This window comes from Phaenicophaeus curvirostris, chromosome 13, assembly GCF_032191515.1.
Source record: "Phaenicophaeus curvirostris isolate KB17595 chromosome 13, BPBGC_Pcur_1.0, whole genome shotgun sequence".
NCBI classification, from domain to species: domain Eukaryota; kingdom Metazoa; phylum Chordata; class Aves; order Cuculiformes; family Cuculidae; genus Phaenicophaeus; species Phaenicophaeus curvirostris.
Genome location: NC_091404.1, coordinates 3,159,672 through 3,186,303, shown reverse-complemented (window position 1 = coordinate 3,186,303; position 26,632 = coordinate 3,159,672). Strand labels below are relative to the sequence as shown.

The 26,632-nt window shown below is 50.3% G+C and overlaps 2 protein-coding genes across 2 annotated transcripts in view; one reads left to right on the top strand and one right to left on the bottom strand.

The window, feature by feature from the left end:
• The window catches only part of LOC138726284 (ras-like protein family member 11A-like), a 100,950-nt gene extending 90,901 nt beyond the window's left edge, over positions 1 to 10,049 (top strand). Inside the window, exon 5 of the transcript XR_011338404.1 lies at positions 10,037 to 10,049. The gene's annotated coding sequence lies outside the window, so the exon portion shown is untranslated. The remainder of the gene's footprint in view (positions 1 to 10,036) is intronic.
• Positions 1 to 24,597, bottom strand: part of LOC138726256 (pre-mRNA 3'-end-processing factor FIP1-like) — a 29,978-nt gene extending 5,381 nt beyond the window's left edge. The window contains exons 1-14 of the mRNA XM_069867856.1: positions 24,464 to 24,597; positions 22,234 to 22,273; positions 17,556 to 17,640; positions 15,944 to 16,050; positions 14,839 to 14,897; positions 13,534 to 13,644; positions 10,568 to 10,698; positions 9,860 to 9,984; positions 8,871 to 8,976; positions 7,493 to 7,691; positions 5,485 to 5,511; positions 3,417 to 3,474; positions 2,516 to 2,571; positions 780 to 978 (exon numbers count right to left, since the gene is read on the bottom strand). Coding sequence (XP_069723957.1) covers positions 780 to 978; positions 2,516 to 2,571; positions 3,417 to 3,474; positions 5,485 to 5,511; positions 7,493 to 7,691; positions 8,871 to 8,976; positions 9,860 to 9,984; positions 10,568 to 10,698; positions 13,534 to 13,644; positions 14,839 to 14,897; positions 15,944 to 16,050; positions 17,556 to 17,640; positions 22,234 to 22,273; positions 24,464 to 24,557 — 1,397 coding nt within the window. The 5' untranslated portion in view covers positions 24,558 to 24,597. The remainder of the gene's footprint in view (positions 1 to 779; positions 979 to 2,515; positions 2,572 to 3,416; positions 3,475 to 5,484; positions 5,512 to 7,492; positions 7,692 to 8,870; positions 8,977 to 9,859; positions 9,985 to 10,567; positions 10,699 to 13,533; positions 13,645 to 14,838; positions 14,898 to 15,943; positions 16,051 to 17,555; positions 17,641 to 22,233; positions 22,274 to 24,463) is intronic.
• Between the last annotated feature and the right edge of the window lie 2,035 nt (positions 24,598 to 26,632).

The window sequence follows — 26,632 nt, the reverse complement described above, 5'->3', positions numbered from 1 at the left end:
GGTGAGGAAAAAAACAGGTTAGGAAAAGGTTGCCCTGTTTGCTCCCACCCCTCTGCCAGGAATGTGCATTCTGATCATGGCTGGAATGACTGCTGGTATTTCTGAGCCCGACGCCTGCAAAACACTGACTCTGCCTGTGACAGGACTAAAAAGTGATGGGTTTAGCAAGAGTCTCTGCAGCCCAGCCTGCACTTTAGCTCTCTAGATCAACACTGGGAGGCTGACAGCCACCTTTCCCAAGCGCTCCCAGCACTTCTGAGATCACATTAGCTCCCACCAAGGTGGTTGTCTCCAGCACTGCTCGCAGAAATGCCAGGTCGAGGATTTCCATTTCCTGGCTGACTCCCGGTGAAGGACACTCCTTGCCCTGAAAGCCTCTCCAGGAGAGCTGAGCCAAGCCCGGGTTGTTTCCCTTTGATCTGACAGTTGCACTGAGACAAGAAGCAGCAGCTTCTATGGTCACTGTTTCACACGGAGCTGTGAAACACCACTGAACAGAGAGGGGCTCATTCATTAACTGGCCTCATATTGCAGGTGGGAGAACCAGCGTAACTGGTTCTGCTGGATTTAGACAAAAAACAGACAGAGGGAATTGGCCAGTGACACTGGCTCCTGGTTTGTCCTCTGGTTGTTGATCCAGAGCACCTCCTCCCCAGACATCTCAGAAGATTAAACTGGTACAATCCCAACCCTTGACCCAACACCCTCCTGTGCTCCAGGGCAAGCCTGGAGCTCCCTGCGGGGCAGCTGCTTGCAAGAGCTGAGAAAATGGCACTCACTTGTTGTATTCACTGGTGGTTGGAGTGCGGTCTCGATCTCTCTCCCTTTCCCTCTCCCGCTCGCGCTCCCGCTCCCTCTCACGCCTCGAGCCGGAGTATTCCCAATGGCTGCTGCTGGAACCGCTTGTGCCTTTGTCCACTGTTGTCACCCAGGGCGTGTGGGACGTGGAGATGGGTGGGTAGCTGATGAAGCCTGAATCTGTGGAGAAAGCGCAGAATCCTTGTTCATCGGAAGCACTAACAGCATCCTCTGTCCCTCCCTTCCTGAAGACTCCCTCTGGAGGCACAGCTGAACGCAAGGAGACAATAAAAGCCTGCTCCCTGCTGTCCTCACTCTCCCTCTTTACTTCCAGCAGTTTGCTAAGAACATGTGAACACCTTTTCCCAGAGGAAGACGGGAGCCAGACCAGGCCTTTACAGACATCACTGCGAAATCTCTGCAGCCCCCCAGCCAGTGCATCCCTGCATCCACCGGGAAGTTTCAATCCCTCCCTCCCAGACATCCTGGCTCAGAGGGCAAAGGTGCCTGCAGAGCTGATCCCACCAGGCCTCGCTTCCCACCAGGCTCCTTCTTGCCCAAGGTGGCAGCTGGGGAGGAACCGGGGCACCAGCTGTTAAGGAAGGATGAGCCTGGAGCCCCTGGCACTTCCCTGGCCGGGGAAGCAACTTGTTCCCCAGAAGGGCTCCTGCAGAGTGAGAGCGTGGGGCTGCCTGCGGTTCTGCTCCTTCAGCACAGTCAGGAGGTGCTGCTCCATGTGCTGGTCCCCGAGGACATGGGAGAGGACTTGGGCATTGCTGGAAGGGCTGCACAGGGAAGGAAACCTTCCAGAACTCTGGCACTGCCTCCTCCATTACAAAACAAAAGGAGAGGGATGCCTGCCGGTGCCTGCAGGCAGGGAGATGACAAAGCTGGGGAGGAGTGCATTCGAAAGCTCAGGGAGGAGATGTGGAGGTGATGGTTGTCCCTGAGGGTGGGGGAAAAGGAAGACAGGAGGAGTGAGTATAAACAAGTACATGTGCAAACAGAAGCACACAGGCCAGCTCTGCTGTTGCCGGGCATCAGCACTGAAAACAGCAGCCGAGGCTTAGTGCTCAACCACAAAACTGCATCCACCACTGCTGCAGAACACCCAGCTCTCTAAACCTCTCATAGAATCATAGAATCACCAGGTTGGAAAAGACCCACTGGATCATCATCCCCATCAATCACTAACCCATGACCCTCAGCACCTCGTCCACCCGTTCCTTAAACCCCTCCAGGGAAGGTGACTCAACCCCCTCCCTGGGCAGCCTCTGCCAGTGCCCAATGACCCTTTCCATGAAAAATTTTTTCCTAACGTCCAGCCTAAACCTCCCCTGGTGGAGCTTGAGGCCATTCTCTCTCATCCTGGCCCCTGTCACTTGGGAGAAGAGCCCAGCTCCCTCCTCTCCACAACCTCCTTTCAGGTAGTTGTAGAGAGCAATGAGGTCTCCCCTCAGCCTCTTCTTCTCCAGGCTAAACACCCCCAGCTCTCTCAGCTGCTCCTCTTGTTCTCCAGCCCCTTCACCAGCTTCGTTGCTCTTTGAACTCATGGTGTGGCCAAGCCCAGTGTGTGCCTAAGCCTAGTGTGTGCCTGTGGACTGGGATCCCAGCGTGAGAGCAGGCACGGGGTCCATCAGCTTCAGGAAAGCCAGAATGACCAAATCCCAGAGATGACCACTCTAAGCAGCGTCACTGTGTTATCTCCAGTGCTCACCCGCAGAGTTGTAGCCGAACGGTGGTGGCTGCCGGTTGTTGTAGCTGGTTGGCTGGCTGTGGAGGGAGACAGGGATGCAGTTACACACAGCAGTGACGCCCTGCAGGCCCACCCGATCCTCTCTGAAGGCTGGTGGAAAACCCACATGGAAAACCCACAGGTCCAGTGTGTCTCTCCCACTTCGCATTGCAAACTATTGGAAACGCAGCTACAGCTGCTTCACTGCAGCTTCTGGAACTGCTGTAACTCAGCTGCTTGCCTTCCTTTCCCTCTCCTTCTGTAGGTCAGGCAGGGTTCCTGGGAAAGAACCAGGGTGCACAAAGTACCCAGAGAATCACGGAATGGTTTGGGTCAGAAGGGACCTTAAAGCCCTTTCAGTTCCACCCCTGCCATGGGCAGGGACACCTCCCACTGGATCAGGGGCTCCAAGCCCCATCCAACCTGGCCTTGAACCCCTCCAGGGATGGGGCAGCCACCCCTGCTCTGGGCAGCCTGGGCCAGGGCCTCCCCACCCTCACAGCAAAACATTCCTTCCTAAGATCTCATCTCAACCTCCCCTCTTTCAGCTGAAAATCGTTCCCCCTCATCCTCTCCCTGCACTCCCTGATCCAGAGCCCCTCCCCAGCTTCCCCGGAGCCCCTTCGAGAATCTGGAGAAACAGCCCATGCTGCTAAGTACTCTGTGCTAGACCTAAGCACACACCTGGGTTTTAGGGACTCCTTCTGGTGTCCTGAATATATAAATCCAGGTAAAGGCATCGAGGATTCCCTATGGACTCTGCTCTCCCCCTGCGCTGGTCCATGACCAGACTATGAAGGACTAGCACTGCTTTTGGACCTCTCCTCCCCTCTCCCTCACTACGGAGGAGCCGCGCGATGACCCAGCCCAGGTGTGTCCTTACCCATCCAAGGTTGGAATGAGGAGAGCTGGTGGCGGTGCCAGAGGAGGCGGGAACAACCCTAGACACAGAAGCATAAGTCATCACAAAGATCTCTCGGCTTGATGTGAGGGAACAAGACTTCATTGCTGGCTACAGTTAAAAGCAGTTAAAGCATCTTTTTACTCAAGGCCCTGTCTGAACTACAGTAATCGTCCTTCAAGGCTGCAGCTCCTCACCAAAATTAGACCCCCAGAGCTATGTTAGTTCTGTACAGGGATGGGAATTAAAATAAGGAAGAATTATTATACCTTCTGGTTTGGGTTATTCATCTTAAACATAAGATTCGTTATGGAGTAAACATGACATACAGCTCCGTGGGAGACACAAGTCTGGTTCTTGGGATGCAGACACATTACAACTACAGCAAAGGTTTCCTTGCTCCATTGATTAAAATGAGTAACTCTGTCTCTTGCCAAGCACGTAACACAGAAATCACCTGGGCTTGTTTGTTTTTAAAGAAAGCCAGCGTTCTGAGCACACATACATTCAAAGACCATGAGAAGAGGGAGCACCAAGGAGGCAGAGCCCTGTCTGGCATTGCCCAAATGGGCTCGGGTCAAACACATCAAAAGTCCTTCCCCAACTTTCCTGGAGCCCCTTTCAGCACTGGAAGCTGCTCTAAGGTCTCCCCACAGCCTTCTCTTCTCCAGGCTGAACAACCCCAACTCTCTCAGCCTGGCCTCATACGGGAGGTGCTGCAGCCCTCGGATCATCTCCGTGGCCTCTTCTGGACTCACTCCAACAGCTCCATGTCCTCCTTGTGCTGAGGACTCCAGCGCATCTCCCCTTCCAAAGCAGGGACCCGGTTTGGAACTTCTTTGCCACAGCGTGGTCATTTTGTCCATCTCACTCCTCACAGACACCTTTAATCTAAATTGTCTCGACTCACGACTGGGCACTGCAACATCTACAGTCAAGACCAGTTTGCATCCAGTTTCCATCCTGCTTACCGTGAGCACGTTCCCTCCAACAATGAAAACGTGCTCTGCAGCATTATTGTACATCGCAAAGAGGACACTTTCTAGCCCACCTCCCTGGGACCTACTCTGTTTCTATGCTCTGCCACTGCCTTCAAAGACATCAAGGGTCGGTCCTTGGACACAAATACATTAACGCAGCTGAGAAACCGCACTGCCAATGCTCCAGTGGAACCTGCAATTTTTTATGTTCTTTTATCTCCATACTCAGGTCATACTTAGAGGAAGAACAATGAGAAGAGCATGAGAAGTTCCATTTTTACGAACAGGGGAATTTTATCCATCTTAGGGAGAGCCCAGCTACTGCAGTTTTTCCTTATTTCCATTTGGGAAGTCCAGGGCAGAGCATGAATGGACACAAAAGCTGTGACTCAAGCCCAGCACATGGCATCTCACAGAGGAGGGGTCTGACTGCACGTATGTGGGCACCAGCAGCCCTGGGTTTTCAGATATTCGGCACCCAGTCGGCACTACGGCTCCACGTGGCCTCCTGCACAAACAGCTACATTTGTTTTCCCTGGATGAGGCAAAATTTCCAATAGAAGAAAACAAATCACAGCTTGAGGCAACTCAGATTTATTGTGGCTCTGAATTAGTGGAGTTCCTCACTTCTACACACAGCTGGGTGTTACGTTTCTTTACTGGTGTTCACCAGCTCTACCACGCACCAGAGGCTCCTGGTGGGAACGGTGTTTGCTCCTCACACCCTGAACTCCTACACAAAGCACCAGTTTGTCCCTCAGACTTGTGCTGTGCAAATGCCACAACAAGAACCAAACCATTTTCAATCTCAGTCGCTTTTGCCACCTGAAGTTCTCCATTTCACATTCTAGACTCATCTTCAGAAACAAAACAAGGCAGCGTTAAGAAGCCCTACGGGCTATTATTTAGGTCTAGGACATAAGGCAAGCAATTAGAGTTCAAAACTCCACTTGAGTTTATCAGCCTTCAATGAACTGTGCTCTGAAACAGGTTCTGGTGTTAACCTCTCTCGTGTCACCAACCCAAATGCTCAGAATCACCGGGGTTACGAAGAGCAAGGTAACACCTACCTGGAATAGGGCCGGGTGGTGGCAAACCTACGGAAACAAACAAGCAAGCAAACCAAGTGAGAACCCCAGGCAAAGCACGGCATCTTTGTATCTCCAGCTAAACCTAAAAGCACACTCCTGAATACATTTCACATATTTGAGCACACAGAAAGACAGGTGAGCAAAAAACCCAGTGGTGTTAAGCAGCAAACAGCCTATGAACTGTAGTTTTCCCAAATGATGATCTGTTTACCTTGTGTTATAATTTAAATTATAGCACGATAAATATAATTATCACATAAATATAATAAATAAAATGTTATATGTTGGTGCTCTCTTACTCTGGAGAATTCCTTTTTCCCAGTGTCAACATACAAACAATTGATTTGGCCTTCCCAGCAGCTGAAGGAGCTGGCGAGGACAGCTCGCTGCAGACCCCAGTCTCTCCTCAGGCTGGTTTGGGGTCGTGTGGGTTTATTTTTTTAACTCTTCTGTCAATCACAAGTGCACAGTGAGCTCCGATGCCCTGGTCAGCAACCAAGAGAATGAGTGAATCTCCATCCTGCCCATCATTGAAACAAAAGGCAGTAAGAGAAGCTGCCACAGCCAACCAGGGAACATGCAGTAACCTTCCTCTCCTTAAAAACCTGGATTGTACTTTATATTCTGTATCTTCTGCACGTGGAGCCAGTGCAAAACAGAGAAGTTACAAGATGATGTGCTCCTGGGGACTCCTCAGGAGCCTGGCTGCTGCCGGCAGGGCAAGGAAAGGCCAGCGTGGCCTTCGCTTCCACCTCAACGCACTTTAAGCCAGACGCAGCAGGGGCACAGACTCAACCTCATTAAGAAACTGCAGAACTGGAGTTATGACATGCATGGAAGAGACCATGGAACCGTTCTGTCACCCAGTGCTCCAGCCAGCAAAGCAGAACAAAACCAGAAGTGTTACCTCCGCTGTCTCAGTAGGTTCCAGGACTCAGCCTGTCACTGCAGAGGCCAAACGCATTCCCACAGGCACAGGGCTGAGCTTGACAGGGTTAGAGTACAACACAAACCCATCTGGTTACTGGTAAGAGCACACAAAGCTGCCAGTGCGGAGGACTGATCACACCCATGGCAAACACCTCATGCATGTTACTTATATTTTGCTTTTAAAATGTAGCACTGCTCTAACGCCTGTGCTGGATGCTGGACTCTTTCAGGAGCAGTAGGAATCCTCCTGCAGTGGCAGCTGGTACAACAGAATCATAGAATAGCTTGAGTTGGAAGGGACCTTAAATATCATCTAGTTCCAACCCCCCTGCCGTGGGCAGGGACATCCCACTAGATCAGGTTCCATCCAACCTGGCCTTGAACCCCTCCGGGGACGGGGCAGCCACAGCTTCCCTGGGCAATCTGGCCCAGTGCACAGGAACAAACACAGACAGATACAAATCTTGGTATTTCAAGGCAAAAAACTAGCCAAGCATGGACCTGGATGAGGGGGAAAGCTGTTTGATAGAGCTGCTGCTGCACAATTGGCAACTCCAGCATCACCCATGAAACTTTTGGAATCAATCACAGCCAGACAGGATCGTGAACCGAACAGCCCGCTGCTCTGATGCAGGAGAGCAGTTCCTGTGTTCTTGGCTTCCTCCTCAGATGAGCAGGAGCACATTTCTTTGTGTTTATGAGTAAAGTGAATAGATTTGGAGCACTCAAAGGCTCTCTCACAGAAACAAAGCTGGGTTTTTTTCAAGGAACAGCTGCCACTTCGGAAGTATTGGAGGGCAAACATCAAATAAGCTGATGGAGTCACTGAGCAAAGGGTGGCCAGGTCTGAGGAGCCGTGACCTAAGCGCTCGACTGCTCCACAGCATTTAACAACTAAACTTCTGATGTCCCTGCTCATGGCAGGGGTATTGGAACTGGACGATCTTTAAGGTCCCTTCCAACCCAAACGATTCTATGATTCTGTGATACACACCAAGCCTTGGACATTCTCACCTGCAGCCTCAGACCGCCCACGTATCACTGTGTGAACACGTACCTGGAGGATGGAGGGGAGGAGGAACAGAAGTAACGGGTGGAGGAGGGTGAAGGAAGTGTGGCGGAGGTGGCCCGGTGAGTGGGGGAGGCGGAGGGCCTGCTGGTGGTGCGAACGGCTGCTGCTGAGGTGGCTGCTGGGGCTGCGAAGGCTGCTGGGGCTGCTGGGGAGGCTGAGGTTTACTCCCGTGGTCTCCAAGGACCTTACAAGGCAAAGGAATGAGGAGAAAGCCTTTTAATCTCTTTGCTCCTGCAGCTGGGACCTCACTGTGCTGGCGTAAAGGGAGAGCATCACCAAAACCGTGATGCTTGGGAGGACCATGTAGTTCTTCGTTTTTAAAATTATGGTTGGACTCGACGATCCTGGAGGCTTTTCATTTTAACCCAATTTATCTTTCCTGTGAGCAGCAAGAGGCCAAATTCTTGTCTTGATTGTGCCCACGTGGTTAAAGGAGAGTGGATTCCTATCTGCCTGCCACAAGCAGGTCAAGTAAATGCTGCTGCTGAAGGAATGATCAATACACAGAGACATCAGAATGCCCTGGAAATACGCGTATCTATGCTTGGAAGTGGGAGGAACAACCACCATTTCCCAGCAAATTCTTAGGCAACCTCTTTTTTTTGGGTGACTGTTGCCAAAATTTGGAAAAAAAAACAGATATAATAAACAGACCACAAAACCACTTGTGAAAACAAGGAATTGTGTCTAGAGAAGGGAAAGGGACCTTTTGAGGTCCAGGTGAGCTCAGAGTGGTGGTAGGAGGAAGGTGGTTAAGAGGGGAGTTCTCAGCAGATGCTCCTCAAACCCTGCACGGGGCACCTTCCTACCTAGAAGCCAAGCCAAACATCACGGTTCTACACTGGACATTCCAGATCAGAACTGAGTCTAGTTCTAAACCTCAGGCTTTTCTTTTTTAGAAGGGAGAAGACTCAGTGACATGGGCCTACTCTACGCCTGCAGTGCAGGCTGCATCTAATGATGCTTAGACTAAATGTTACTTTCAAGTTAACAGAAACACGAGCCCACGTAGAAATCCTCCACTGCAGAACTGGAGATTACGACCCAATAGTGGAGGAAATGGGAATAATCCACACAGCAGTGTCCCAGCTACACGCCCTAAGGAGTACTTCAGGACAGCTGACAAGAAAAGGGACCTCTCACCAGTCAGATGGAAGGCCTGTCTTTAGAGGACAGTCCCCAGCTCCTAGCAAGATTAAACTTTTAATGCAGAATTAATTCAACCTGCAGGAGGGACGCGCTGCCGACTGCTCTGCAGACAGAGACAGCAACACGGGAGGTCGGGCATGCACAGACACTTGCTCAAGGTTCACCAGAAGTGCAATGAAATCAGAAACTTCTCAAGATAGTGCAAAACATTTACCTGGATTGGGTTTTCCTCGGAGGCGTGCTTATCACGACGTCTTCCTTCTACTCTCCTAATGGTGCCTGCCTGGCCACCGATCACATCAATTGTCCCACCCAGCTTCCTGGTACAAAGCAGACGCATCTGTTTAGGCTCAGAGACATCACGAGGAGCAACTTTTCCCACTATTAAACAGACTTGTCACTCCCATTCTTTTCCACCAAGCAAAAAAAGCCTCCACAGGCAGCACTAAGTTTGGACAAGAGATGAAGGACAAGCTCTTTTTCACATCTGAGCAACTCGAGCTCTGCCGGGAAGGGTAAGTTAGGTTGGAGTGAGGTGGGTGCTGGTCTCTTCAACCAAGTAACAAGTGATAGGACAAGAGGAAACGGAGTCAAGTTGCACCAGGGGCCAAATTAGATTGAATATTGGGAAAAATTTCTTTTACTGACAGAGTGGTGAAGCCCTGGCAGAGGCTGCCCAGGGCAGTGGTGGAGTCTCCATCTCCAGAAGGTTCAAAAAACCGTGTAGACGTGGTGCGTCAGGACATGGTTTAGTAGGCACAGTGGGGTCAGGCTGATGGTTGGACTGGATGAGCTGAGAGGGCTCTTCCAACCTTAACAATTCTGTGATTCTGTGATCCGAAGCATCCACACATAAAGGAAAAAGGGGAGAGTATTTACCAGGATAAACCTTTAATGTCCTTGCATGGGGGGTGCTCCAGCCCTCAGATTATCCCCCTGGCCTACTTTGGAGTCCGAATAAGCACATATGCAGCCAGCAACATAAGCCCTCAAAGCTGAGGTATCTGCCCCGTTTTTGATACCCCCCCCCGCAAGATGCATCCTTTCAGCTGGGATGCAGGTTTCTCTCCTTGTGTGGCACTACACTGAGCACATCACCAAGGAGAGGTAAATGGGCAGGCAGGGCTTGTGCAACCCTTGGGAAAGCACTGCTGAAGATGAGAGCTACAGTAACACCCAAGCTCTGTCTGCATCACCTCTTACCTATTGGGAGGAGGTCCAGCCTTCATGCGTCCTCCCACCAGAGCCAAGAAGTCTGTTTTGAATTCTGTTTTTATGACGTTGTTTTCCACTTCTTTTTCAGCATTTCCTGTTCTTCCTTGCTGAACCTACAGAAGGCAATACACGACACAACATTAATGCCCTTACTTTCAGCTAAAGGTAGCATCAGAGATTAATTCTCAGCAAAGAAAAAGGGCTCCCTTGAGGAACAATCACAGGGCTCTTGCAAATTTTTTCCTAATGTTCAGCCTAATCCTCTCCTGGTGGAGTTTGAGGCCATTCCCTCTCGTCCTGTCCCCTGTCACTTGGGAGAAGAGGCCAGCACCCTCCTCTCCACAACCTCCTTTTAGGTAGCTGTAGAGAGCAATGAGGTCTCCCCTCAGCCTCCTCTTCCCCAGGCTAAACCCCAGCTCTCTCAGCTGTTCCTCATAAGGCCTGTAATCCACTCAAGTCTTGCTGCTGTAGTGGTTCAAACCTGCCAGGCACTGGACCTGTTCATTCCATAGGGATATTTATATTTTACCAAAGAGATTTAATCTTTAAAGGCACATTTTCCTATTCTCATCCCTGAAAGGAACACAGAACCGTTTGGTATTAAGGTATCTCCTGCTCTTATACTCTCATCTCTGAAATTACTAAATTAAGTCCCAGTTTTATTGTAGCCACATGCAGCAGTCACATGTCACCTACTGTGATCTTATTTTCCGTGCTGATGGGAGGAGCGGGATCCAGCCCAAGCTGAAGCCGACGCTGCTTTTCACAATAAGCTTTCCATGTTTCTTCATTGAATCCGTAATTAAAGTAATCAGAGAGATCAGCACCTGATGAAGGGAGCAGAAGTTAACATGGGGATTCTAGCAGGCTTGCATTCTCAAACTGTCGTTTAACTGCTTAAATGAAGAGTTAAGAGAACAAAAATTTCTTCCAGAGCACGGCTTACTCTCCGTTTCATCCTGGCCGCATCTTTTGTTGGGAGGGGGGCTACAGCCCAAACAGCAGCGGGACTATTTGGGACACGGGATGCAGCAAGTCTGCAGGCTATCAGAAAAGATCCTCAGAGCCACTTAATCCATCAACCAGATTTTTTCAGAATGGTTTCCTGTACTTCTCCAAATGAGTTGAGTGCTGGGGAAAGCACAGGAATGGTGGCTGCAGCCACTGCTGAAGAAATGGGATGGTGTCACAGACCCCTCTTGGCAGACCCAACCCAAAATATTCCACTCCTGACCATCACTGTCTCTGCTGTTCTGAGAAGAGGCTCTGGGAGTCACCCATTTCATAAAACAGGGGTAAAGTGGGAGGGTTTTATTGACACATCTCAGATCACAAGTAATGACAGTTCTGTCATGATCCGAACTGTTCCTTCCAAGACTGTTATCTGACTTGGAGAGTCTCCTGTGAACTGTGCCACAACCTGCCTGCCAAGAAGTTGATGTGGAGGTACAAGCACAGCTGCAGCCAACTCTGTAAGGCACATCTCGCCACTGGACGCATTACAATGCACCTCCTCGCCCTGCCGAGATGTCCTTGCAACATCTCCCTCACAAAGGCATTCCTAGACAGCCCAATTCTAAACCAAGGAGCTGAGACATAAGGGCTGAGCCAAACGTTTTGACCGTGGTGAGCTTGGACCTACACAGTCAGGTTTAAGTTTATCTTCAGGGTTGGCCGCTCTTCCTGTTGTACCACCAAAGATGCAAATTTCTCTAACACAGTCAGCAACACGATATTTACATATTGATTTTATCAGCCTACATTTCAGCCCGCCATCAGTTCTTCCACACAGTATTTCTTCTTCCTCTCCCTCACTTAAAAAGATACCAACTGGCTGAGCAACTAACTGAAAGGATATAAATCTGAAAGGCTGCTGAGTAATAAGGTACTCGCCACTTAAAATAAACTGACAGACAACACCTCTGCAGCCACCTTCCCTCTACCAGCACTGCAACGCTGCTTTAGGGCTGGGGGGCTTCATGCCAGGGCTGCCAGTAAGGCCACAATGATTTCCCTGCTTTATCCCTGAACTTTTGTTTTTCTTCTCATCTTCTTCCTGGTCCCCTTTCTCACTGCACACTCGATGGGAACTCCGCTGCAGAAGGAAGGCTATGGTTTTCTTAGGTCTGTACCAGCTACTGCTCATCACAGAGGGCTTTAGTGCTGGTCTGATACCACCACCCATCATAGAATCATAGAATCACCAGGTTGGAGGAGCCCCACTGGATAATCAAGTCCAACCATTTCTATCAATCACTAAACCATGTCCCTTAGCACCTCGTCCACCCGTCCCTTAAACCCCCCAGGGAAGGTGACTCAACCCCCTCCCTGGGCAGCCTCTGCCAGTGCCCAATGACCCCTTCTGTGGAAAATTTTTTCCTTATGTCCAGCCTAAACCTCCCCTGGCGGAGCTTGAGGCCATTCCCTCTCATCCTGTCCCCTGTCACTTGGGAGAAGAGCCCAGCTCCCTCCTCTCCACAACCTCCTTTCAGGTAGTTGTAGAGAGCAATGGGGTCTCCCCTCGGCCTCCTCTTCTCCAGGCATCAACAAAGCCATCAGCGTTGCTCTGTACTCCGATGCCCTTCAAGAGACTCCAACCCCACCTCACGGCCAGCCTTCCAAAAGCACTGCTCCCTCAGCAGAGCAATGTTTCTCAAAGATAAATAAAGTACAGGGGCTGGTGGGGAGCAGGATTATTTCTGAAAGGAGGCGAGTAGGGCTTTTTCTTCAGTTGAAGTTTCACTATAGCTTGTTTTATGAAAGTAGCACAGCAAAAACTTGGATGTCCTTGGTTTCTTCACTTTTGTATCAAGTTCAGATAAAAAGCAGGAGTTCACTTGTAGCGCTCTACAGCTCTCACGCAGGAGCTGCTTCTGAGTGGAAATCTCCCTAATGCTAATCAGGAAGACAAAAGAGACCACGTACATATTAAAACCCACTGTGCAAAGTGCTGTTTGTCTGGACACAGTTGCGATGATGCTGTCCACAAGAAATAAGCTGGGACTGCTCGCTCACAGGTATGCACCAAGGGGCAGAACCCAGCAAAGAATGAAGCAACACAGCTTTTCTAACAGAAAAGCCCAGCCTTTCTTGTCAAAGCAGGCAGCATTTTCCTTCCTTTCATTCCATTGTTGGCAGCAGGAGGATTCAACACAAAAAACCATCTTTCCTATCACGACACGTGGCAGCTCCCAAAATCGCTGCCCTTTCTGCAGAAGTGGGGACGTCCCCAGGACCCACATGAGGAGGGTGCACAAGGCTCAGCCGTGGTGAGGCAGAACAAGGAATAAAGAGGAGACCACACCACACCTACAGCCACATCTTCATCCTACTCGAGGCCAACAAACATTATTGTATTGATATCAACGTAATATTTCCTGGAACCAGCAAATTAATAAAACAGAACATTAAACAAAATCATTGCTCCCTTTAAGGGAGTTAAATTGATAGAGTAAATGCAGCCCAATTTTAGGTAGAAGCACGGCTTGATCAATCAGTTAACATCACCGATTGCCTAGACAGGCATCAAGGCTGAGCCATACGTGTTGCTCCATTTCCCTGCTCCACAGAAGCAATAAATGGACAGAAATTACATGTGAAATTACAGAGAGACAAGTAAAAACTACAGAAAATATTTACCACAAGAAACTGTGAGGCCCCACCTGGTTTCCTCCACGGTTTGTCTTCAAATGAGTCCAAATCCACCTCTATAACAGGCAATCCATTTATATTCCCTGCAGCATCTAAGTCGATACCTTTGGGCTGCAGCTTGGCTTTAGAGAGAGAGAAACCGTTACTCCTTCTAATGCGACGTCTTTAATCCACTGTTTTGCTGAGCAAATTACTCCAGTCAAAAGTAAAGCACTACTGTGAATTCACTGCTGGCTTTACAGCATGCAGGTAACAGCAATCAAGTTTTTATTAAATAGCACTTCAGACACTCTATAAATAAATAGCCAGGGTACACAACGCTGGCAGGTGAACGGCAGAGAAGCAAATTAAACCCAGACTGGCACTACAGGCAAAAAGAGTAATTCATCAGAGCATGCATAAAATCTACCCCACATGAAAAAAAGTGTATTTTTATTCCCCAAGCAAAATATTTCTTTTTCCCTCCCACGATACACGTGCATTTTCTCATAATAAGAGACTTTGTCAGGGTCAGCCTGAAGTGTACAACTAGAGTCAGCAAAAACCTGTCAGGTACGGAATCTTCAAGGGGAATTTGTTCTATTTTCTCAATCAGAAGAAAAGGCATTTGCATAAAGAAATTAATGGAAGAAAGTAAATGAAAGCCCATGAAAGGAGAGCCTCCTGTGAGGAAGGACAGAATCCAAATCTCAATATATTGAGTATAAACTCAAGTGAATGGTGAGAACAATTTAACCTGCAGAAACATGCACAGTGATGCTCACAGCCAGAGTCTATTTATTTCTTTTGTTTCCTGACCCTGCCCTGAGCTCAGCACCCTGACCACAGAGTTAAAAGCACCTTCCCCAGGCACTTTAGAATGTTTGCCCCAGCGCAACAACATAGAATCACAGAATTATGGAATAGTTTGGGTTGGAAGGGACCTTAGAGATCATCCAGTTCCAACCCCCCTGCCATAGGCAGGGACATAGTTTAGAAATATTCTGGTTTTATACTGTAGAAGTAATAATTGATGCTTTTTTTTTTTCTAGTTTAGATACAATTATAATCACCTTGCATGGTTTAGTGGTTGATAGGAATGGTTGGACTTGATGATCCAAGAGGTCTTTTCCAACCTAGTGATTCTGTGATAGGTAAGTAAATAACATGTTGCACCCTGGACCCTGAAGCTGTTGTAGGAGCCTTCATCTTTAAGAAATAATGAGATGCCCTTGTTTTCTATCCTTCCACACAGAGACCACGCTTTGCAGCTGCTCCAGCTGCCAGTGCCAGAGCAGTGCAATATTGCAAAAGGCAAAGAGTAAAACCAGCAATACCTGAAGCAGACGCTCCATAGCCTCTACCCGTTTTTAAGTTTAGATTCATAGGAGTTCCCCTATGGAAAAGAATCATTCCATTTGTATTTAAATACATTACTTGGCTGAAGATTTTCATGCAAAGCATATTCACACCCCTCAGAAGAAGTTCAGCTCACTGTCTCTCTCTATGGTTTTTAGTACGAAGCCTCAACAACTTAAAAGTGAGACTCTTCTGCCACTTCAGATCCTCTAACCCTACAAAAACACAGCAAACTTACTGACTGACCAACACCAGGACACAGAGGATTGCCTGGAACATGAATGCTTTTGGCATTCTCAAAAACAGTAGTTACTGTTCTACCCAGGAGCGGGCTTAGTGTGTAAATAGAATGGAACAACATGGAAATTACAGCTGCACGTGGGTCACAGGAGGAGGAGAGAGAGGTAGAAGCAGCAGATCTCAAAAAGAGTGTCCGCAAAATGTAGTGAGCTGCTAAGGGATGGAGCATTGCTCTTCAGAGTAACCCATCGGACTGAAACCATCTCTGCAAGAGGAGGAAATGATCCATAAAGTGGAAAAATTAGCATATGCTGTACAGCACATGCAAATCATTTCCTTCAGAGGACGGCTGCTAGCAGCAAGCAAAACTGCTGTCTTATTATTTTTATTCAATGCAAATCAGGTAGAATTTTAAGTCAGTGACGTAATTTCCTGGTTCACAAATCCAGCCTCACCATTTCCAAATCATGAAATATCAGAAAGCTGAAAATCAGTAAATCCACAGCTTATGCAAATCCTTATCAATATGGATTTTGATTCTGGAGGTTTTCACAGATGAGGAGTTAAATTTAACTCCCACCTTTGATTTTGCCTGATGAAGCACAGTAACGACTCAGTTAATTTTCTACCAGCAGACTGGAATTATCATTCCTATTTCACAGATGGATCCTCCAACCAGCAATTGCTGGACAGAGTTACCCATCACCTTCTAATCCCATTCCGGTGTTCCAGCCATCACTCCCATGTCTCCCAGAAGACGAGCTCTCATCCCTACTTTGGATTCCGATCATGCTCTAGAGCTGCCTCAGATCAAACACCAACACCGCAACCCGCAATACGTACATGTACGACGGGGCTCCCGTTTTAATGTTGCCAATAGTAACTTTCACGTCATCATCGTCACTGTCGCTATCGCTGTCATCTTCATCATCTTCACCGCTGGGCAGGGCCTAGAGACAGTAAAAGCACACGGGAGCTCGTTAATACATAAACCTGTTAAATCCCCTGGGGACAGCAAGTGAAATCACACAAAGCACGTATGATGGAGGAGTGTTAAAAAGAATGATTCCAATACACAGTCATAACTTTCTCCTACACTCCAAGGCTGTACAAAATTGTCCCTGGAGGTAAAAATGCGTGGAAGTAACCAGCCACCAATGGAAAAGCTAAAAGAGGGGAGACTGAGAGGAGATCTTCGGGAGAAATGTTTTCCTGTGAGGGTGGGGAGGCCCTGGCCCAGGTTGCCCAGAGCAGGGGTGGCTGCCCCATCCCTGGAGATGTTCAAGGCCAGTTTGGATGGGCCTTGGGCAGCCTGATCCAGCAGGAGGTGTCCCTGCCCATGGCACAGGTGGGACTGGATGGGCTTCAAAGTCCCTTCCAACACAAACCATCCCATGATATGGACAAGTGCCCACAAAGAAACTGCCATGTTCTTTGAAGAAGCAACTCAACAGGAGTCAGGGTAAGATTTCTGAAGCTGGGGAAGGTTGAGCTCGGTTCTAAGAATTTCATCCTGTCCAACAGCTCCTCTCTCCTACTCTTTTTGAAAGAGCTTTTCTGACACAGCTCCTTCACAGGTCTATGGTGAAAATATGCAATGACAAATAAAAATCACCAAAATACATTCACTGGCTTCCCCAAGGAACCTCAGAGCCAATATTCTCACACCAGTTTCTGTGGTAGGAAGCTGCTGAGGAGCTGGGCTTGGCTTGTAGCACAATCAGTCCCTGGGCCACTTAACTCTACACAAGAGCTCTACAGCTACCAGGGTGAGGCCAGTGCAGCACCAGTGCTGGAGCACAACAGCAAAGGAAGCCTCCCAGATCCCCAGCAGCACAGTTCTGCAGGATACATGAGCTGAATTAACACTTCACTGCTACAAAAATGGCTGAGGAAGGCATTCCTAACCCTCTCTCTTTTCCCTAAGCACAGAGGTTTGTCAGAACTCTATGCGAGGCCTCTTGACATAACACAGCAGCGGAAAAGAAACCCTTCAAAAAGACAGGAGGGAGAGAAGTCTCCGCCTCCTCTTTCAGCACGGAGCCACTGTTGCATTTTAAGAGCTCTGAGGCTGAATCAGAACTGATCCCCAGCGCTATTTGGGCTTTCTATCCCAGTGTCTCCCATATTTTCCTGACCCTCAAGAAGTCATATTAAATATTGAGCTGGAGGTGACACCATGTTCTGCTTTTCCTGCCAGGCTGCAGCATCAGAGGCCCTCACCTGCCTCTTCAACGGGCACCAGCGACGCTGGGATAAAGGTTCCCTGCACCAGGCAGGCTGAGAAGAGGAGCCTGGTGCTCTATTAGCACTGGCAATCGACCATCCGTACACTCCTACAGCACACGTGTAACACATTAGGCGGCACCAGCATCTTTACATTTACATCTTTTTATCTACAAGTACTGAGAAGCTCAAAAATAACTACATCTACCATTTGCAGCGGAATACATACGTGTTGCGACATCTCTCGGTCTTCACTGCTGGCAGGCCGGTTCTCCTGAGGAGGATCTTGCAGACTATGAGAAGATTCTGCATGTCTAGTAAACAGGACAGATAAAACAAAGTGGATAGCCAAATTGAGATGTGCACCCATAAACAGTTCTGATGCATTCGTCCAGGCGACTTTCATAGCACGGCTTAGTTCACATACTTAAAAGAGGCTACAGAAAACCTAAGGAGGGGCTCTTGATCAGAGAGGGCAGGGAGAGGATGAGGGGGAACGGTTTTCAGCTGAAAGAGGGGAAATTGAGAGGAGATCTTAGTAAGAAATGTTTTGGTGTGAGGGTGGGGAGGCCCTGGCCCAGGTTGCCCAGAGCAGTGGTGGCTGCCCCATCCCTGGAGGTGTTCAAGGCCAGGTTGGATGAGACTTGGAGCCCCTGATCCAGTGGGAGGTGTCCCTGCCCGTGGCAGGGGTGGGACTGGATGGACTTTGAGGTCCTTTCCAACCCAAATCATTCCATGATTCTATATAGAGTATTTCCTCTGCTGGCAATTAGCTCAACTCTACAACAAATAATGAACCGTCTTTGCTTGGCTTTGCTTTTGGTGGAAAGAATCAGTTTAGCACTTCTAAAGGGCGTTGCACGGACAGCCCAGCCAGACACTGCTCCACCGCTGAAATACAAGTGGCAACCAGGACAGCTTCTAGCTTTGAGTCAGCACTGGCACAACTGATGGGAGCAAGACCATGACAAGCAAAACTTCACCTTGTCCTTAGAAGGCTAATAATTACACGTATATTTAGTCAGCAGCAGTGGCATCTGTCCCGTAGCAATCAGGGAGTGATTCTAGTGTTTCTACGAACAGCTAACATAAATGAGTAGTTACAACTCGAAGAAGAGAATACAGATAATTAGCCACACAGTCTTCTTTATTACAAATCACCCCTAATTCAACAATCACCAGGTTCAGATTTACCTCCAATCACAGGGTCTGTACTAATGTCTGCAGTGTTTATTACATTAGCCAAGCAATAAAGTGACATTGGTGTGCACAAGCCACATAGAATCACAGAATCACGGAATAGTTTGGGTTGGAAGGGACCTCAAAGCCCATGCAGTTCCAACCCCACTGCCATGGGCAGGGATACCTCCCACTGGATCACATTGCTCCAAAGCCCATCCAACCTGGCCTTGAACACCTCCAGGATGGGGCAGCCACAACTTCCCTGGACAACCTGTTCCAGGGCCTCACCGCTCTCATGGTGAAGAAATTCCTCCTTATATCTAGTCTAAATCTGTCCCTCTCCAGTTTATACCCATTGCTGCTCATCCTATCCCTACAAACCTTTGTAAAAAGTCTCGCAAAAAGAGAACGCAATGCATACAAAGCTAAAACCCAGAGTACATTTTTCTCTGATGTCAGAGGTAACACCTAACAGAATTCCAAAATAATTCCTGCAATCAGAACATAAGAAGACAATCAGAACATCCCAGGAAACCCAGTTCTCCACCAGTACTGTGCATAGACCTTGCCATTCATTTGAAACGCCGTGCTGGATAATAAACACACACGATCTTATCTTTAAACAGACCCACAGGTGACACCTGACAGAATCCAAACACTTACACTCAGTTCAGAGGCAGCAGAAAGACGACACCAAGCAAGTAAAGGCAAAAGATCAGACTGATGCAGCTCAGAAAGCAGTTATCGAGCACAAAAAAGAACAAGTGAATATGGACAATTTGAGCAGTTACTGAAGCTCCTGTATCGGAAAGGCCCCATATACAAAGAAATTCAACAACCAAGCCAAGACCAAAGGGAAGGCAAGGCAACTCAGCCACTGACCAAGGCAGCATAGGTCCTGTTTGCATCAAGTTCTCAAGGTGACAGCTGAAGACACTTCACGTTACCAAGTAGCCAGATATCTAAGGGAAAATCAGACTCTAAGAACATTTCCAAGTTGCAGACACATGGGGACCAAAAGATGGGCCACTGGACAGCATCCCACAGGCAGCTGAGGTGCCACTGGAGAGCATCTCATGGGCGCCTCCTAAACCTCCTGCATCATTGGCCAAATCCAGACAACTCATAACATCCATCTCAACCCCAGAATGTTCCTAAGAATCCAGATGACCGAATTAAGGAAAAGCGACAACTACTACCTTCAGCTTCAAGTCACATGAAGTATCCGTGGGTGTGCATTAAAATTCATGAACTGGAGTTCAAATAAGCATTTGCTCACTACCAGGCATTCCCTAACCTTTACTTCCCGGGAACAAACAATCCGGCAGGGCCACAGCCACCAGCCACTGCAAAAAAAAATGCTGCAGCTATTTTGTTTTGCCATCATCGCCCTGCACGCTGGGGACGTGGGGGCCTCCTGCTGGCGTTTAATGCAGCCTTTAGACTCCAGAGTTAATGGAAACTGCATCCCACGCAGGCTGAGCTCTGCTTCAGGGGTAGAGACAAACACTCAAGACAAGGCAGCAAGGAATCCTTGGAGCTGAAGCCCTCAGGAACACAGCAAACAGAGAGTCCTTTTCCTGGGAAAGCTCCATAGCTCTGCATTCAGGAAGATTCCGATGGGGAAACAAAGAAAGGGGGGGAAAGAATAAAAGAGAGGAGGAAAAAAGAATAAAAGAGGAGGGGGAAAAGGACAATAGAGGGGGGGAAAGGACAATAGAGGGGGGGAAAGGACAATAGAGGGGGGAAAAGGACAATAGAGGGGGGAAAAGGACAATAGAGGGGGGAAAAGGACAATAGAGGGGAAAAGGACAATAGGGGGATAAAGGACAATGGGGGGATAAAGGACAATGGGGGGATAAAGGACAATGGGGGAAAAGGACAATTGGGGGAAAAGGACAATAGAGGGGGAAAAGGACAATAGAGGGGGAAAGGACAGTAGGGGGGGAAAGGACAATAGAGGGGGGAAAAGAATAATAGAGAGGGAAAAGAATAATAGAGGGGGAAAGAATAAAAGAGGGGGAAAGAATAAGGGAGGGAAGAATAATAGAGGGGGAAAGAATAATGGGGGGAAAAGAATAATAGTGGGGGAGAAAGAATAAAAGAAGGGGCAAAGAATAAATGAGGGGGCAAAGAATAAATGAGGGGGCAAAGAATAAATGAGGGGGCAAAGAATAAATGAGGGGAAGAATAAAAGGGGGGGAAGAATAAAAGGGGGGGAAGAATAAAAGGGGGGGAAGAATAAAAGGGGGGGAAGAATAAAAGGGGGGGGAAGAATAAAAGGGGGGGGGAAGAATAAAAGGGGGGGGGAAGAATAAAAGGGGGGGGAAGAATAAAAGGGGGGGGAAGAATAAAAGGGGGGGGAAGAAAGGATAAGAGAGGGGGGAAAAAGGAAGGGAAAACCAAAGGCAAGCCAGCATGACCACTGGTACTTCTCCTTGCAGTTATTGGAGACAGTTCTTAGAAATTCGGGTTTTTAACCTCACTTTTAAATAAAACCATGTTCCAATGAAAGCGACAGGGAACAACAGATCCGTGCAAGTTCACAGTAAGTGTCTACCTAAACTAAAAGTTGTGCCTTCTCACACAGCTCATGTGATCTTTTTAGGTAATAACTTACTAACTTTGCCTAAAATTTGTTTTGGAAGAAGTTTTCCTATTCCCTATGCACAGGACGCTCCCTAGAGAACAAAGAGTTGTTTGGTTGGAAAAGACATTTGAGATCATCTAGCCCAACCATTCCTGTCCACTACTGAACCATCTACCCATGTTATAACCCTCCAGGATGGTGACTCCACCACCTCCCTGGGCAGCCGTTCCAGTGCCCAATGACCCTTTTGGTGAAGAAATTTTTCCTGATGTCTAATCAGAACCTGGTGCAACTTGAGGCCTCTTGTCCTATTGCCTGTCACTTGGGAGAAGAGACCAGCACCCACCTCACTACAACCTCCCCTCAGGGAGTTGTAGACAGTGAGAAGGTCTCTCCTCAGCCTCAGAAGCAGGACAGTACCTGTAATGATCTCAGAAATTCCAGACAGGGATTTCACAGTGAACTTACAGGACAATAGACACCAAACTGAACTTCTGAGCGCACAGAAATACAGGGAAGATCAAGTCTCCTGAGAACCACATTACATTTAAAAATGGCAAACAGATATTTCTGCTGGGAGAAACTCTGTGACGAGTACCAGGGAGTTACGCTCAAGGACAGAGAGTGCTTCCCATCCACAGAAAACAAAGCTGACCATGGAGCTCTCCCCCACACTGTTATCAGAAAGCCTGACCCAAACCACAGCCTGCATGGATCTCACACAATCTGCTTTTTTGATCATGTCAAGACTTTATACCCTGGGCTCAAGGTTTCTTAGATTTTCCAGAGGCCACAGTTTCACCAGTTCCAGGCCGGCACAAAGGCTGATCCTCAAGGCACCATTTTTCTGAGGGCATTAGACTGGAAAACAGATCTAATTGAAGACTAATTAGAGACGGAAAAAACTGTCTAAAAGTTAGTTTTAAGTCAAATCAGTTGACTGATCCAGTTCACCTTCCAAATTCATGAACACTGAGCCAGCTCACATGTGGTGGCTGGGGATGAGCCCATGGGATGGGAAAGGACTGGCTGCTGTTTCTGGGAACAACACGGCTCTCCAGCATCCGTGGAGAACAGGGCTGGGTCTGCTCTGCAGCACACACTGTTAGAATGAATAAACAACCTCTGGACTCACCCAGAAATTGGTCCATCTTCTTGCTTCCCAGTGGTGTCATCTGCAAAAATACAGTAATAATAAAAAAAGGGGATTATTCAAATGAAAGCAAAAAACACTGAATTTAAGCACAAAATGCTTCACAGCCATGGCAAAAGCTGGTGATGCCAGAGCGCTACAACCCCAATGGTCCCTTTCGAACAAAGCTCAACTAGAACAGAGCGACTGAAAACATCCCAACAACAGTTGTGGCTGCCCCATCCCTGGAGGAGCTCAAAGCCAGGCTGGATGGGGCTTGGAGCCCCTGATGCAGTGGGAGGTGTCCCATAGAATCATAGAAAGGTTTGGGTTGGAAGGGACCTTGAAGATCATCCAGTTCCAACCCCCCTGTGACGGGCAGGGACACCTCCCACTGGATCAGGGGCTCCAAGCCCCATCCAACCTGCCATCTCATGGCAGGAATAGGCTTTGAGGTCCCTTCCAACCCAAACAATTCCGTGATTCTATGAAACCAAACCCATCTGCAGGGCTGCTGCCTCACCCCTAGAACCCAGAGCGAGACTTGAAACACAGATCCAAAGGTGCAGAGTAACAGCACGTGTCCCGCAAGGATCCAAACTTAGCAGGAATGGGAGGGACCAGGGGCAGGGATGCCAGGGAAGGGAGAGGTGTGGATGCTGGGGGGGACCAGGAACACGGGGAGGTAGGGATGCTGAGGAGGGGATCAGGGGCACCGGGATCCTGGGTGGGGGGGATCAGAATGCTGGGGGGTGAACAGGGACACCAGGATGCTGGGGGGAGACCAGGGACACTGGGATGCTGGGGAGGAGACCAGGGACATGGGGAGGCAGGGATGCTGGAGGGGTAAACGAGGGACACAGGAATGCTGGAGGGGTGGGACCTTAAGGGACACCGGGATGCTGGGGGGGGGGGGGACAAGGGACACCGGGATGCTCTGGGGGGTGGTGGGATGAGGGACACCGGGATGCTCGGTTGGGGGGGGGAACCAGGGACACCAGGATGGTGGCGGGGGAGACCACGGACACCAGGGATGCTGGGGAGGGAGGACAGGGATGCTGGGGGCTGGGACCAGGGACACTGGGATGCTCGAGGGGGTGGGATGAGGGACACCAGGATGCTGGGGTGGGGAGACCACGGACACCGGGGATGCTGGGGGTGGGGGGGCAGGGATGCTGGGGGGGTGTGACCAGGGACATGGGGAGGCAGGGATGCTGGGGCTGACCTTTGGGAGAGAGGGGAGGTGGGGATGCTGGAGTGGGATGTGGGGTGGGAGTTGTGGGCTCGAGGGGCTCTTGGGGATGCTTGGAAGGGGATCCGGGGATGCTAGGGGGAAGAAATCGGAGATGCTGGGGGTGGAGCGGGGGAGAAACCGGGGATGCTGGTGAGGAGAGAAACTGGGGATGCTTGGAGGGGGTCCGGGGATGCTAGGGGAGAATGCTCGAGGGGTACCTGGGGATGCTGGGGGGGGATGCTCAAGGGGTACCTGGAGATGCTAGAGGGGGGATGCTCGAGGGGTGCCTGGGAATGCTGGATGGGGGATGCTCCAGGGGGTCCCTGGGATGCTGGAAGGGGGATGCTCGAGGGGTATCTGGGGATGCTGGAGGGGTACGCGGGGATGCTGGGGGTGATGCTCATGGGGTGATGCTCAGGGGGTGATGCTCAAGGGGCACCCGGGGATGCTGGGGGTGATGCTCAGGGGGTGCTGCTCAAGGGGTACCCGGGGATGCTGGGAGGGGATGCTCGAGGGGTACCCGGGGATGCTGGAAGGGGGATGCTCGAGGGGTACCATGCTCGAGGTGTATTTGGGGATACTCTGGGGGATGTTTGAGGGGTACCCAGGGATGCTGGGGAGAGAATGCTGGGGGGGGGGGGGCGGCATCCGGGGATACTAGGGGTGATGCTCGAGGGGTCCCCGGGGATGCTGCGGGGTGATGCTCGAGGGGTGTTCGGGGATGCTGCGGGGTGATGCTCGAGGGGTATTCGGGGATGCTCTAGGAGTACTTGGGGATGCTGGGGATGATGTTCGAGGGGTACCCGGGATGCTGGGAGGGGGGGGAAGCTCGAGGGGTACCAGGGGATGCTGAGGGGGTTCCCGGGGACGCTGGGGGGGGGGGGGGAATGCTCGAGGGGTCCCTGGGGATGCTGGGGGGGGGGGGGGGTCCGGTGAGGAAGGCAGGGACGGCGGAGGGGGCCGCGGGGCAGGCGGGGAGTCCCGGCGCTCGGTCCCTACCCCCGTAGAGCCAGTGCTCCTCGTCCTCCTCGGCCTCGAGCGGAGCGGCGCCCGGCACGGCGGCCGCGGGCGGCGGCTCCAGCTCGGTGGCCATGGCCGGCGGGAGGAGCGCTAGGGCGCCGCCATGGCCGGGGCGGGGGCGGCGGGAGGAGCCGCGCACACAGGGCGGCCGCAGTGCGCAACCGCGGCGCCTGCGCGGGGAGAGGACGGGGGGTGGGAGAGAGGGATGGCGGGAGAGGAGGGAGAGGAGAGGAGAGAGGGAAAGGGAGGGGAGAGGAGGGAGAAGAGAGAGGGAACGGGAGGGGAGAGGAGGAGGGGGGACAGAGGGGGGACAGAGAAGGGAGGGGAGAAGAGAAGAGGAGGGGAGGGGAGAGAAGGAAGAAGGAGAGAAGAGAGAGGGTGGAGAAAAGGGGGAGGGGGAAGAAGGAGGGAGAGAAGGGGATGAGGGGAGAGAGAAGGGAGACGGGAGAGAGAAGGGAGAAGGGGGGGAGAGAAGGGAGACGGGGGAGAAGGGGAGAAAGAAGGGGAAGAAGGGAGAGAAGGGGATGAGGGGAGAGAGAAGAGACGGGGGAGAGAAGAGGGGGAGAGAAGGGGAAGAGGGGAGAGAGAAGGGAGAAGGGGAGAAAGAAGGGGAAGAAGGGAGAGAGAAGGGAGACGGGGAGAAGTGGGGAGAGAAGGGGACGAGGGGAGAGAGAAGAGACGGGAGAGAGAAGGGGGGGAGAGAAGGGGAAGAGGGGAGAGAGAAGGGAGATGGGGGAGTAGGGGGAGAGAGAAGGGAGACAGGAGAGAGAAGGGAGAAGGGGGGAGAGAAGGGGAAGAGAGGAGAGAGAAGGGTGACAGGAGAGAAAAGGGAGAAGGGAGAGAGAGAAAGGAGAGGGGGAGAGAAGAGAGGAGGAGAATGACGGGAGGGGAGGAGAAGGGAGGGGGAGAGTGAAGGGATGGGGGGAGAAGGGAGAGAGAAGGGGGAACAGGAGTCAGAAAGGGGGGAGACAAGGGGGGAGAGGGTAGAGAGTTGGGAGAGGGAATAGCAGAGAGGAGAGATGGGAAAGAGGAGGAGAGAGGGGAGAGGAGAAAGGGGAGAGAGGAGAGGAACAGGGAGACTAGGTGGGAGAGAGGGGAGTGTACAGGGGAGAGGGGAGGGGAATGGGGAGAGAGAGGAGAAAGGGGAGGGGAAAGGAGAGGGAGAGGGGAGGGGAAGGGGGGAAAAAGAGGGATGGGGAGAGAGGGAAGAGGGAGAAGGAGAGCGGACAGGGGGAGGAGAGAGAGGGATGGGGGAGCCCACAGCATCGCCACGGAAAGGGCTTGGGCATCATAGCCCCCACCCTGCCTGAGCCACAGGGGAGGGAGGGACGTCCTCTCTCTTGTGAGATCTCATTTGGAGTGGTGTGTCCAGTTCTGGAATCCTTAATGTAAGAAGGAGATGGAGCTGTTGGAACGGGCACAGAGGAGGCTACAAGGATCATCAGAGGGCTGGAGCAGCTCCTGTACAGGGACAGGCTGAGAGAGTTGGGGTTGTTCAGCCTGGAGAAGGCTCTTAGGAGACCTTACAGCGACCTTCCAATACCTGAAGGGGCTACAAGAAAGCTGGGAAGGGATTGTTTACAGAGGCTTGTAGTGATAGGATGAGGGGCAATAGGTATAAACTGGAGAGGGGCAGGTTTAGACTAGACGTAGGGAGGAATTTCTTCACGATGACAGTGGTGAGGCCCTGGCACAGGTTACCCAGGGAAGTGGTGGCTGCCCCATCCCTGGATTTAACAGGTCTCATGGGAACTATCTACATTGAAATTCCTGGTGCCTGAACCATTATCTGGAATACCCAATTTTTTCTGGTCACCCATATTCAAGGAAACTTAATTCACACTGGAATAAATGCAAGCAAATGCAAGTAGGATGATCAGAAACAGTGAACTTTGCTTTTAAGTGACTTAACATTTCATTGTGTCCAGCAAATGAAGCCTGGGAGGATTTGAGTCTCCATAAGCTTAACTAGAAAAATAAACTCAGCTTAACGCTTCAGCTCTTTATGCTGAAAAGTAATGCTGACACGACAGACGTACAGAACTCTAGATGGCACAGACATCATAAGCTTTGCTACCAAGCAGTTTTGAAGCTGCCTTCCAGTAGCACAATTTGGCACCAAATCCCAAATGCTCTTCCATGGACCTT